Source organism: Aptenodytes forsteri, unplaced genomic scaffold (assembly GCF_000699145.1).
Source record: "Aptenodytes forsteri isolate BGI_AS27 unplaced genomic scaffold, ASM69914v1 Scaffold756, whole genome shotgun sequence".
NCBI lineage: Eukaryota > Metazoa > Chordata > Aves > Sphenisciformes > Spheniscidae > Aptenodytes > Aptenodytes forsteri.
Window position 1 is genome coordinate 194,529 of NW_008795376.1, and position 12,664 is coordinate 207,192.

The 12,664-nt window shown below is 47.2% G+C and overlaps 2 protein-coding genes across 3 annotated transcripts in view; one reads left to right on the top strand and one right to left on the bottom strand.

The window, feature by feature from the left end:
* Positions 1-1,091: 1,091 nt before the first annotated feature.
* M6PR (mannose-6-phosphate receptor, cation dependent) lies at positions 1,092-4,030 on the top strand. Of its 2 annotated transcripts, none has more exons than XM_009280524.2 (6): positions 1,092-1,366; positions 1,571-1,743; positions 1,835-1,944; positions 2,153-2,283; positions 2,824-2,950; positions 3,560-4,030. In XM_009280524.2, exons 1-6 carry the CDS (start codon positions 1,194-1,196, stop codon positions 3,680-3,682), a joined length of 837 nt encoding a protein of 278 aa, XP_009278799.1. In that variant the 5' UTR covers positions 1,092-1,193; the 3' UTR covers positions 3,683-4,030. The 2 variants fall into 2 exon arrangements, with proteins under 2 accessions (XP_009278799.1, XP_009278800.1); XM_009280525.2 differs by having other exon boundaries at positions 1,625-1,743.
* Positions 4,031-5,766: 1,736 nt separating this feature from the next.
* The window catches only part of PHC1 (polyhomeotic homolog 1), a 15,283-nt gene continuing 8,385 nt past the window's right edge, over positions 5,767-12,664 (bottom strand). The window contains exons 8-14 of the mRNA XM_009280526.2: positions 11,671-11,818; positions 11,353-11,561; positions 10,641-10,755; positions 9,937-10,045; positions 9,113-9,263; positions 8,270-8,501; positions 5,767-7,960 (exon numbers count right to left, since the gene is read on the bottom strand). Of these exons, the coding sequence (XP_009278801.1) occupies positions 7,806-7,960; positions 8,270-8,501; positions 9,113-9,263; positions 9,937-10,045; positions 10,641-10,755; positions 11,353-11,561; positions 11,671-11,818 (1,119 nt within the window). The 3' untranslated portion in view covers positions 5,767-7,805. The remainder of the gene's footprint in view (positions 7,961-8,269; positions 8,502-9,112; positions 9,264-9,936; positions 10,046-10,640; positions 10,756-11,352; positions 11,562-11,670; positions 11,819-12,664) is intronic.

Genomic DNA, 12,664 nt, shown 5'->3' on the forward strand with positions numbered 1-12,664 from the left:
CCTCCGGGGCGGTCAGCCGGCGCGGTAACCGGCCAAGGGGAGAATCGCAGCGTCGCGGCATCGCTTTTTGCTTCAGCCTGCGTGTGAGCGAAGCGTTTGCCGGCGAGTTGCCCGGAGAAGCCGTGGCTAGTGCGAAGGGCAGGGTCCTGCCTTTCGTCTTGCGAGAGACGAATCACGAGTTCTTGTGTCACGGGCTTCCTCATTTCAGCGTATCTAAAACCTCGTCATGTTTGCATCTGAGCCCCGTGGCGATCGGAGCTCGCAAGCTGTCACGGCGGGCTCTGCGGGGGTGGGGGGTAATCACTGGGTTCAGCCAAACGGGCTGTCCCTCTAGCAGGCTCTCTGCCGAGCTGCAGCCAGGTGCTTATTGAATTGTGGGTCGCCAGCGTCTGGAGCTTTACTGAAATCTGCGGCGGGAGAAGCAGAGGGGAATCTGTTGCGCCACTGTGGTTGGCTGGTGCAATCCCTGAATGTCTCGTACGTGATTTTCGCATGAACCCGGGAGCCAAATCTTCTAGATTTCATTATTATCTTCATTACTGCCGCTTCGGTTGGGTCTTACAAAGGATGTCTCAGTCTCCTCCTTCCCTTCTTCCCCCGTGTAAACAGAAGAAAACTGTTCTGTGAAGTTGCGGCTTGGTATTATCAAACGCTTTCAGATTCTCAGCTAAAGTAGTACTAGAAAGATAACATAACTATAATTATTAAGATTAAGGCACTTGAACAAACAGAGCCTGGCTAATCACAGTGGCTCTTGCCTGCAAGCTCTTCACATGAGAGTCGCAAAGGGGATTGATTAGAGGCCTGGTAAATAATTTTCTGCTGACTGGCTTCTCAGTGCGATGCAATAACAAACAATGGCTTATGCCTGAAACTTACTCCAGCATTCAGCCTGCTGGGCTCTGCCCTGGATGAATCAATGCTAATTAATGTGCTCAGCAGCAAAACGTTTTGCAGTCCCGAGGCAAAACTCGGGAAAGAATCCCAAATCGGCCCAGTGAATTGTCTTTGACTATGCACGAGGCTTAGATTTCCTGTCTTTTGGGAACTGTGAGATGTTTCTAGATTTTGACTTCTCCTTTTTTGCAGTCAGGGCTGAGGAAGTGGCCAATCACTGACTCCGTGACCCTGAAGTTAGTTTGCAGGGGCCTGAAACAGTCAATCCTCTGTGTTCTCCGTGGTGTGCGCCCAGGATGTCATCACCTTGCCATACCTCTGCTGTGCTGGCAGTCTTTATGGCCCTTGCTGTGGGTGTGGGGGCTGAACAGTCGAAAGAGAGGAGCTGCGATGTGGTTGGTGACGAGAGCAGCGAGTCGCAAATGGAAAGAGCCCTGCTGAAGAAACTAGAACCCCTGAGCCAAATGAGGTACAGTACAACACACTGCAGGCCTTGGGCTGCGCAGTGCCTACCCTTAGCCCAAGGGGAGGAGAAGATTTGGGGCCAGACTGCAGAATGGGCTCCCCCGTTAGTACGGGCTGTGACTGGCTTCCAGGTCTCGAGTGTCCGCTGCTCTGAACCATGTTCTTTGTAATCCTACGGGCTGTCTGTTCTGTCCTCTCCCTGCTGCAGGTTTAACGTGACTGTTGAGAAAGGCAAAACGGAAAACTACGTCTACCATTTCAGGGTGTGCAGGGAGGTCAACAGCACCTTGCACGATTTTGGTGGCCTGGTACAAACAGATAGACAGAATGGAAGGACCACAGTGATAGGAAGAATCAATGAAACCCAGGTCTTCAATGGAAGTAAGGTTCTACTCAATACTTTTCTTATTTAGTATCTGCCTTTCACCTCCTGATCTGGATTTGCAGCCTATATTGTTTCTCTCTTTGGCAGGTGACTGGATCATGCTGATTTATAAAGGAGGTGATTCATATGGCAGGCACTGCAGTGGTGAGAAGAGAAGAGCTGTGATAATGATTTCTTGCAAGCGGGGAGTTACAGCGGTGAGTGACACATAAGGGGGGAGAGGAGCAGGAGGCTGCCAGGCAAACGGTTGTTTATAAGCAGAAGGGCTTTGAGGAGGCAGCAAGGTTTTCTTCTGTCCTCCAGTGTCTGTTGCCTAGCTGCACCAGCAGTGATAAAACTGTCTTCTGGTAAAGTTCAGCATGTCTGGGCATATTTTCACATGACTTAGCTTTTCCCAAATTGCAGAGTTCATTCAGCATTATTTCGGAAGAGCGGGAAAAGGAGCAGGAGTGTTTCTACCTCTTTGAGATGGACAGCAGTGTGGCTTGCCCAGCTGAGGATTCGCACCTCAGCGTTGGCTCCATTCTACTGATCACGTGAGTCATTGGAAGAGCTGTTCGTGTCTGGGCCATAATCTCCACTGCCATTTAGAAACATAGCAAATGCTATACTAGAATAGATAATTGTGGTATACCTATCCACAGCCATTGTTAGATGTTACTGTGCCTCTGAGCTTTTTGGACAAAAGCTCTTGCACAAGGCATGATGCTGCAGAGCTGCTCTGTTCCCTGTAGACATCCTCCTTCATAGTTTACAGGCAAGTGCACTGAAACATGGAAGACGTGACTTCCTAAAATTGTACAACAGCTTTTTGCCAGAGCTGGGAATTCAGACCAGGAGCCTTGACTCATTTTCTGTGTTTGTGCTTAGAGGCACTACTTCATGTAATGCTGCTGAAAGATTTATACTAGCAGATCAATATTTTGGGGACCATTTCTGGTCTGGTCTCTGTTTATAGCTCTGTTTTTGAGTGGTGCTCAGCTGCTTGCTCCAATACCAATCCGAGGCAGGTGGCTGGCTTGGAAGAGGTTGTCTATACGATTTCCTCAGCTCTGATTTTTAATTCTGCCCTCCAGGTTTGCTTCACTGATTGCAGTCTACATCATTGGTGGGTTCCTCTACCAGCGCCTTGTAGTGGGAGCAAAGGGCATGGAGCAGTTTCCTCACTTTGCCTTCTGGCAAGATCTGGGCAATTTGGTGGCGGTGAGTGAAAATCCCTGTATATTCCCAGCCTGGCCCATATGTTAGGACAGGAGGAAATGGCATCTGCCTTGCCTTCGTGGACTATGTCTCTTGGGTAGACCTACCACCAGGGTAGCGTACTCTGAGGCAGAAGAAGAGGATATCTGTTGGGGGTTTTTTTGTAGGGTTTTTTTTTCTCCCCGAGTACTCTATTTTTGAATCCTTGCCGAGTCTTGATTCCCTGCCGATATCCTGAGATTGCTACATAACAAACTAGAACACATGCTCATTAGCGGTTAACACATTCCAGGTAGGAGTGTTAAGCTGGGGACTGTGAAATGATCGTGTCCGACTCCCTGAAACCCTTCCTTGGTCACCGTAGGCAGTGCCATTTATCCTCCATGCTCGTCTCAGCATGATGTTGCTGCGTACTGTTAATCAGTATGCCCAGGGCTTTCAAGACCGAGTAGGATGTTTGTATGTGTGCTTCTCTTGTCAAGACAAGTTTTGGGGTCCTGTCCCAGGTAGCACGGGGATAGGCATGATCCCTTAGCACAAGAGAAATCGCAGAAGCTGCTGTGCTTTGGATTGCATACAGTCTGATTTGGGTGCAATATCTTGTGCTTGTAGGATGGCTGTGACTTTGTCTGCCGATCTAAGCCTCGAAATGCGCCAGCTGCATACCGTGGTGTGGGTGATGACCAGCTGGGTGAGGAGTCAGAAGAACGGGATGACCATTTGCTACCAATGTGACAGGCTTTCCACACTGAGTTCTTTTCTCCCCATCTCCCCAGCGCTTGTTTAGTCGGGTGCCTCCCAGCCAGTTCTCCTTCTCTCACTTCTGATTTTCTTTATGCTATTTGCTTTCAGCGTCTCTGGTGTGTCAATTCCCATGGATGCCTCTGGGTGTGAACGGCACTGGTCCCTGAAGGCATGTCTTATGAATATAATGCTGGTTTAGGTTTTCAAAAATGCAGCAGAGCTGGGGGGGGGAAAGTGCTGAGAGTTGACTAGAAGACAGCGAGAATGCAATACGAGCGTTCAGCACTGAGCAGGAATGGGAGATGAATCGCTGAGAGGAAAAAAGGGCCGTGGATGGGTGCAGGAAGGGGAAGGAAAATGAGGCAGTGGGTTAAAACAGCCGAGACTGTAGGAGGGATCTTTTGTGTCCTTTTTTTTTTTTTTTTCCCCCCTCCTCAGGTTTACAGGATCTTTAAGACACTGGAATTATTTTTCTTTTAATGCATTTTCAGCTTTTCTAGCTTCTGCACTGTTACGCACTGTTTCTGCCAGCATATCCTGCACAGAGTGCTCTACGCCAGACTCCGTGGGGGTGGAAGAGGCATTAGCACCTCTGCAGTCTTTTCTTTTCCTAATGGTAATATGTTGAAGAGTACACACCGGTTTCCTTCAACAGATGAAAAGGGATGCATGCCATCCTCTCAGACTGGAGAGGGGCAGTGATACAAAAACTATAGGAGTTAAATACAGTCTTGTGACTTTCCAGTTCAGTCAGACTATTGTTTCAGTCTTCTCAATCATTGAGAAGCAAAAGGAAATGACGTGCTGCTAAGTAAAGGGAACACTTGCTGAACTGACTTCAAGGCAGAATGAGACAGATGATAGCTGTCACTTGAGTTCTGTTACAAGCTTCCCGAGGTGACTGCCCACACAGTTTTGTCACTGTCAGCATTGTGATTCCATGCTCTCCAAGAGTTCCCCATGAAGCTACCAGAATTTATTTTTATAAAAAAGGAACCACAGAAGCCAAGGACAAGAATGCTAACACATTAAAAACTGCATAAAGGACTCCCACGCTTACAAGGTCACCTTTCATAAATCACTGTCCCCTTAAGTGTGGTGCAGACCAGTCTTAAGATACTTGCCCTGTGCAGACGGTACTTGCATACTGCTGCTGGCTGGGAGTGAGAGAGACCTTCTCCTGGGGCCCTGGTGAAAAGCAGCTACAGCTGGGTGGTAAAGACTTAATTGCAACCTTCAGGAACTTGGTGTCTTGATTCCTAATTGCTTTTTATGTGAGGGGCTAGACTCTAAGCAATCCCATTCTGCCCTACTGTAGGCTGGCAGAGAACTGTCCTCAGTCTTGAGGGCAGAGACTGTGAATAAGCAAGCTGCTACCGCTAACGGCAGAGCACAGACAAGGTTCCTGTATTTTTAGTACTACCAAAGCAGTCTGAACAGTGACATTGAGGGAAGAGGCATGGCCCTGCTTTCTTGCTGGGTTTAGAGTGGGCGAACAATTCCTGCTTTCTTTGACTTTTGTTACGGTCTCAATCTTTCTCATAACATGGGAAAAATAGGAAGTCACTAAGTCTGTTGTTACTGTTTTTCATGGTGGTGTTTAAGGTAATTTTTTTTGTACAAAACACAACTTTCAAAAATAAAATGACCAAAAAAACTGGTGAAGTGTTGTGCTGATGTAACAGGAGCTTTCTTTGGTGCCAGAGCATCTTTCTTATCCAAGGGTGTGGTGCCTTGTGCCTGAAATTCTTTTGCCAGGAATGGATCTCTTATTAGTACATGTTTTTTGCTGCCACCTTGTATGACTTCAGTTCCCTTAGGGCTTGAGAGGGAGGGGTGTACACATCTTTAATAACTGAAACTTTAAAAGCTCAGGTAGTTACAGATGGGAAAAGTTCAGTTATTAAAAGCTCAGGTAGTTACAGATGGGAAAAGTTTCCTACGCTCTGTATTTCTCTGCAGTAATAAAAATCAGAAGTCACTTTTTGATGAAGGTTGTACTTCTCAAACACTAGTTTAATGTTCAGGTTGGGGAGGGTGGGGAGAGGACGTTGAAAAGCAGCCAGACTTACAAAGCCTGAACAAGTATTTTTTATTAAGAACACTGAACATGAAATGAAGAAGTGAAGCCTTCCCATTTGACTGAAATAAAATCCGGTCCTCAGAAGTAGCTAGTAACATAGGCAGGCTAGCTGCCTGCCCACCCTGCCAAGGGTCAAACTAAACAGGAGTTTTATCACACCCAGCCTGCTAAGGATAAAATGGTTTAAGGGCAGCCTTCCTCTGCTGATTGCGGTTAGAGATTCTAACCTTCCCCCTTCCCTGCCCCCAAATTACATCAGACCAAATAGTGTTACCAGGGCGCAAGCATGGGCAGCTTCCTTTGGGCCTATTTTGATTCAACAAGTCTCAGAAGTCTCCTCTCACAGAAACAAGGATGTCATTAAAGTGAGATTCAACAGTACAGTTAAGACTAGGAAGCTGCTGCCACATTTTATCCATCTTCTAAGCACTTTCCCTCCTCTCTTTTTCTAACATGGGTCAATAAAGAGCCATTCCAAAGATCTCTAATGTTTTCCTACCTATGCTATTAGGCCTCCTGCCTTGCCACTACCACTTTCCTGCAACAGTAGGTGCTTTCCACAATGAACAGTCTTAGTTTCACTCAAATATTTCACGTGAAACTTCTGAAAACAGAAAAGCTGAGACACATGGTTTATAAAATCATCTTGCTTTCAGGTATTTGGCTCTAGGGGGCACTTACCTCTTCATGTTTTGTGTAATTTCTTCAGGTCTTTTGCCTGTTTGAGGCAGAGGTGCTCCTGGATGAGAAGCACTCTGCTCAGGTTTTCACCTTTGGCAATCTGGTTACAAAACTTCAGAATACCACACTTGGTCCTTAAAAAAAAACAAACCTGGAGGGGCTGAAAGGGAGGGACTCAGCCTATAACATAATTCTATGCCTTAGAAAAGAGAAGTAGCATTAAAGGATTAGTATTCAGTTGTTGGAGGGTGCTTTTTTGGTTTGGTTTTTTTTTTTTAACTGAGGAAGAGAAATTTGTTTTACAACACCAACCAAAACAACAACAAAAAAAAAAAGCCTGAGGCAGGCAATACAATCCTGCCAGCTTAAACTTTGTCCCATAAGCTCTCCTGAGGATAATGAAGACAGACACAAAAATAATACAAACTGATAAGAGAACACAAAAAAAACCCAAAACCAAAACCCCAGCCCATTTTATGAAGAGCCTTGGCGCTTCTGGAGCCTGCTTTGGATCTGTAAATTATGCCCCAGCACAATGGGGAGATAAACCTAGTGCTGCAGGGTTCCCCAGCATAAGACACTCCCCCTCCCCTTCGATTTTCCCATCACCTTGTCATAAGTACTCAGGATAAATCCTCCTCTGGTTCAGAGAGGAGCATCTGGAGCAAATAGCTGCCACAACACTTTGTGTTCACTCTGCATCTCTACAGGAGACAGTAAAGCTAAGGCAGCTCCTATTGCCACAGGCCTTCAAGTTTGGTATGCATGCTGGAATGGCTATTAAACCCAGTTCATGAACAGCCTAGGTCTTTTTTTAAGAGTGAAACAGCAGCAACCCCTTTTGCTCAAATTCTTGTTTGTCCACCTCTGTCACTTGGAATTTACTAGTTCCCCTTCCTAAATGCCCCAGGCACAGCTGCTCCCACTGTCCGTGTGGGGCCGGCTCTTCCTATGCCTCAAGTTCTGGCACAGCAAGATTCAAAACTAAGATCTAGTAGACCTGCTGTAGCAAGAAGGGGCAAGGGCAGTTCCCTTTCAGAAGTCTGCTAAGACAGAAAGAGGTCCCCTTCCCATCTTTATGTAGTATACGGGAGAGGCATATTCAAAATCAGGAAGAAGGAAAGATGTTTCAAGGCCCCAGCTGGGAGTTTTCCTCCCCCTTGTAGCACCATTAAGAGACCAAGACATGGGCTTGTGCATGGCAGTTTCAATCAGTTAAATTCCTTCTCATTCTTCTTGAATGCAAGACCACAGGGGACCGTCCCATTCTTCCCCGCCCCAGCAGGATGCTCCAAAGCTGGCAGCTGCCCTGGGGTCAGAGCAAAAGTGAGACCTCTGGCTTCAGAGCTGTTAGGTCTCCTTGAGGACATTGATCTTGGCACAGATCTTGAGAGCTGGTCCCAGCTTGATGTTCATGGCACTCATGAGGTGTTCCTCCTTCAGAAGCAACAGGGCCTGGCCATCAATTTCCTGTGACCGAAACTCCTCAGCAATCTCCTGGCACCCTGTGAAACCAAAAAAACAGCACTGAGAAACATGCGCCCTGGGCACTCCCCTTGTTCCCACTCTCTGGGCCTCTGGCAGGTACAGAAAGCAAGCTAGGAATCTAACCAACCCCCATCCCCACTCTACTCCACAGGCTGCCTGAGGAGTACAACTCATCCATCTGTATGATCTACTCCAAATCAGAAACATGCAAAAAGTACAGTAAAAGCACTAGGCACCGCTGACACCACTTTCTTTGCAGAAAGAGAGCCAACAAATTTCCCCATGCTACTGGATCACAGGACTGCAGGAGAGGATCTTAACTTCACCTTGCAGTGATGCAATGAACTCGTACACTTCCTCCACACTCCAGCGACTGGGATTGGTGGACAGGAAGACTGGGTTGATGCCATGTAGATCTGGGGTAGGTGGGGCCATACTAGAGTTTGCCAGGTCCCTTTCTCCGTGACCGGCCCTTACTGACAGGGGTCCTGGAGATGTAGGGGACAAAGCTTCATCATAGCTGGAGTTATCAGAGCCTCGACTTGAGTCTTCCTGGCCCTACAAGCCCATAGGAAAGAAAGAAAGAAAAAAGGTGCTTTGTAAGAAATTCACAATTACTAGGTGCAAAACAAGACATTGGGAGCAGCAGAAGTTGTCCCAACAGTTTGGGACAACTGTCTCAGACTGTTGGTCCAGGGGCAGCTGACACAAGAGCTCCCCGATGCCAGAAAGGGGAGACTTTACTCTCGCCTCCCTTCCTCTTCCTTCTCCCCATCCTCCCCCCATCCATTCCTCTTCCTCATGTCAGCTCTGAAGCTCATTCCATTCTTCTATAATCTGACTCAAATCATTCATGTGGAAGCATGCTAATCAAACGGGAAAAGTGCATTGTTTTCTACCAAGGCTGCCAGCTGATCTCACTCACTGAGACCTCCGAGACACAGGCGGGAGTGAACACAGAGAGAACAGAACAAGTACAAATGTGAATCCACTTTTTGCAGTCAATGAGCAATTAGAACAGCTCACTGTGCCTTGTGTAACAACTGTGTCAATGTGCACTTGGCACGTCCTGTACGACTACATCCACTGTGAGAAAGTGGTACACCCAGCAGTGACAACTCTTACACTGAGATCTGCCTCGACAGAGGCAGACAGGACTCTGTCCTTACCCTGTGGCGCTTGCCCTGGATCTTTGTTCGAGCAATTTCAGAGCTGCTGCGCCGTGGTCCCCGTCGGCGGACACGGGCATAATTAGCTTCCTGGAATTCCTTCATCTTCTTTCTCTGCAGCCGAAACTGATGGCTGCAGCTGACATTGTACCTCAAGTAAGTAGAAGCAAAGCAGCAGTTAGGAAAACAGCAACTATCTAAACCTACTGCTTCTCCTTGCTCTAGATGGGGATAAAACTCCTCTTTACCATCAAGTTCTGTTCCTCCTCCTTCTAAGACTTCCCCTTGGAAGGAACCAGTCCAGACTTCTGACACAAGCAATATTTGGACACCAGTCTTGATCTAACATCTCAAGGGTCAATTAAGTCATTCCCCTAAGGGAAAAAAGACCCATAACAAGCACTCTGCTATCAATAGGAGGCAGCAATGACTAATCTAACTTGTCCCCAGGTTTTTTCCCCCAATGCTCCCTCATGTCTTTGTCTAGTACCGATACAGCAGACAGCTACCAGTATGCATTCGTCTTGTCAGTCGAATGTACATGTGACTGAAGAGAGGTTCTTTGGAGCCCAAGAACTTCCCCCTTCCCATTCCATTTTCTGAGCAAGTCAGAAATCCTGTTTACACTCAACACCACATCCACCTCTCCAGACCTAGAAGCATTCACAAATAATTTAGAGTCCTAAAGGATCTCTGTGGCCAGTGCATCCCATGGAGGGAAGATCAGATGTACTGAAGTGTTGTACACTACCTGGAGAGGGGGCACATGCCAAGTTCCAGAGAATGTACGGTCAGAGAAAAGGAAGATTATGTCTTGCTATTACCTTTTAGCACAGGTCATGGAACAAAACCTCTTGGAGCCACGGAACTGGGTTGCTGGGGCATACTTCCCACAGTATTCACACTTCAGCAAGTTTGCCTTCTTATCAAGCTCTAGTGAGATACAGAGATACACACCAGTTTAGCTTCTGAACTGAAGCAGATCATACACAACAATTCCCCATTCCACTACTCTTCTTCTAAGCAGACAGATTCCAAGCACTATTCTTTACTGAATCTACTAAGCAGTTAGCTTGGGGAAGAAGCTGGGGAAGGAGAGGCAGAAGCTCCACTAATTAGGATCCCAGGATAGTGAACAGACCAGTTTATTTCTCCTTGTCAGTACCGTTTCGCTGAACAAGCAAAAAATAGCATATCCCTCATATCCTACAAGGCTGTGGGGGAATCTCCATCGCTGCACTCTCTGCTGCATCCACACATCCTTCACAGCCTTCAGAGTCATTAGAGACAGGTACAGTTCAGATTCTTCTGCTTACTACCAACACAGGATGTGTTAGATCATATTAACAACAACAACAAAGTATTGTATTCTGGCACTCAAGAAAAGGAGATCCTAGGTCCATAGCTTGAGTCTCTAAGGAGTTAGCAGGAAGGGATACAAGTCCATAATGTATAAAATTAGTAATACAGTATCAGAGAGCAGAAACTTTCAGTAACACTAGCTAGGCCTCCTGGTGCTGAAACTCACCCATAGAAGCACTGTCCCCTCCCGGAGAATTGCTGGACAGGTTTTCACTCTGGCCAGAAGGAGCCTCTCCCTGCAGCGGTTTCTCAGATTCCTTCAGCAGCTGAGAACAACCCACCTGGACAGGAAGAGAAAGAGTTGGGCCCATCAGTAAAGGATTCTCTGTGGCCACCACCCTCTGCAAGGTATATGCCACTCATATCTTATTACAGCTCAGAAGAATCCCTCTGCCTACTAGGGAAGGAGAGATGCTGAACAAAGTTATTACTCCTTCCTGACTCACAGGCTTAGCGGTTCATTCAAAGATCACCAAGTACTATCTGCCTTGAATATCCTGCAATTCCGTGTAACTGCATTTCCCCTTATTTGCTTTAACTTCACTTCCTGCTTGTTCAAAATGCAGTGCATCTTTCCCTCACTAAAAATCAGAGAGAAGAACCTTCTTACAATTCCTGCATAAATTATTGTTTTGGGGCTACTGGAGAAAACAGTTCCCGTCACATTTGGTTTACTCCCTCCAACCCATTCTCTTTAATGCCACCACTTAATGCCTTGCTTCATGCATGACACCTCCCTCCTTTCCCTTCCTCTTCACTGCCTGTGTCTCAGGCTAAAAATTGGAACATGGGGAAAGAAACTCCTGTCCAAAGATGGAAGCCCACCACCTTCCCGAGAGCGCGCTACATGTCCTTCCCCCACAGCGGAGAATCCTTACTGGAAAGGGCTCTGCTCCTTCCTGGATGACAAAGCCCTCAATGATGTGTGTGAGGATCTGGGGCTTGACGATGGCTTGTGGGGGTTTGGAGTCTCCCATCTGACGTGACACCATTGCCAAGTTTGGGGTGGGAGCAGAGGTGGGGGTGACTGATGCTCCTTCACTTGAGGTGGTGTTTGGGGTTGCAATGGCAGCAGGATCAGATTTATCTGGAAAGTTAACAGCACAAGAGTCAGTTACCTTTGCTTCATCTACTTCAAATGGAATACAAGATCAGATCATTAGCACGCACAAGCACAGCTCTCCTTTGTACCTCACCTCCAAGGCCATTCTTCTCCTCCATGTTTTTGGGGCTGTCTGTCACAGGAGAGGACCTGGCAGGCAGGAGTGCAGTGACACTGGGTGATTCCTGCTTCTCCTCCTCCGACTCTGCCTTGCGCTTAACTGCTAAGGTCTGAGACTTGCCCTGCGTGAGTAAAGAGGAACACGTAAGCAGAGAGAGGAGCCCCAAAGCAACGAACAAGACAGATAGATTGAAGGCAAAAGTAAGATGCGCCTGCTCCATCATACTTCATCTCCAGCCTGGTTTCTTCTCCTGGAAATGCCTCTAGCTCCCTCACAGTACATACCTCTACCTGAGAGCATTTGCCTAGCAGGGAGCAAAACTTCATGTATCAACATGAATTGGGCCACTGATATAATACCAAGACATTGTGTAAACCTCAAGGGATTATTCCAGGCAGAAAGAAATGGAATGGCAGTCACCCAGCAGTTTCCAAACAGGCATTTGACTAGATCAGATCAGTTTCAATGAAGGAGAGTCAAAACAGTAGGGGAAACATGTTGGATGAGAGCAGAATTGGCCCCCCACTCTAGCAATCAGACAAATACTGTGACACCTTCCTGAAGAAGCAGCCAGAGTTTAGAAACAGTCTCAGCAACCAGCTAAGGATATCTGAGCTGGCAAAGAGCTGTTGTTCCAGGGTGTTGGGCAGGCCCTAGCTGGACAATTCAGAGCAGCATGGACGAGGCCTGTGGAACATGAGCCATCTTTGTTTCCTCTACATAGCCTGCTGCTAGGGGATCTTCTGAGGCCTAGAGTCAGTGGCTGGTACCACACACCAGGTCTCTGACCTGGAGGTATCCACACCTAGAGAGGAGAGGGGAGTTCAGCTCTCATCTCTCTCCTGAAAGAGACAACAAAGATGCCAGTTATTGTTTGTATTCAGTTTATGTGGCAAGGTTTTGGTAGCAGGTGGGCTACAGGGGTGACTTCTGTGAGAAGATGCCAGAAGCTGCCCCCATGTCCGAT

Excerpts from the sequence above, each read along its gene's own strand:
- M6PR (XM_009280524.2), top strand. The coding sequence starts at position 1,194 with ATGTCATCACCTTGCCATACCTCTGCTGTGCTGGCAGTCTTTATGGCC. Across the intron at positions 1,744-1,834 it reads AACCCAGGTCTTCAATGGAA|GTGACTGGATCATGCTGATT; the intron begins GTAAGGTTCTAC and ends TCTCTTTGGCAG. Across the intron at positions 2,284-2,823 it reads GGCTCCATTCTACTGATCAC|GTTTGCTTCACTGATTGCAG; the intron begins GTGAGTCATTGG and ends TCTGCCCTCCAG.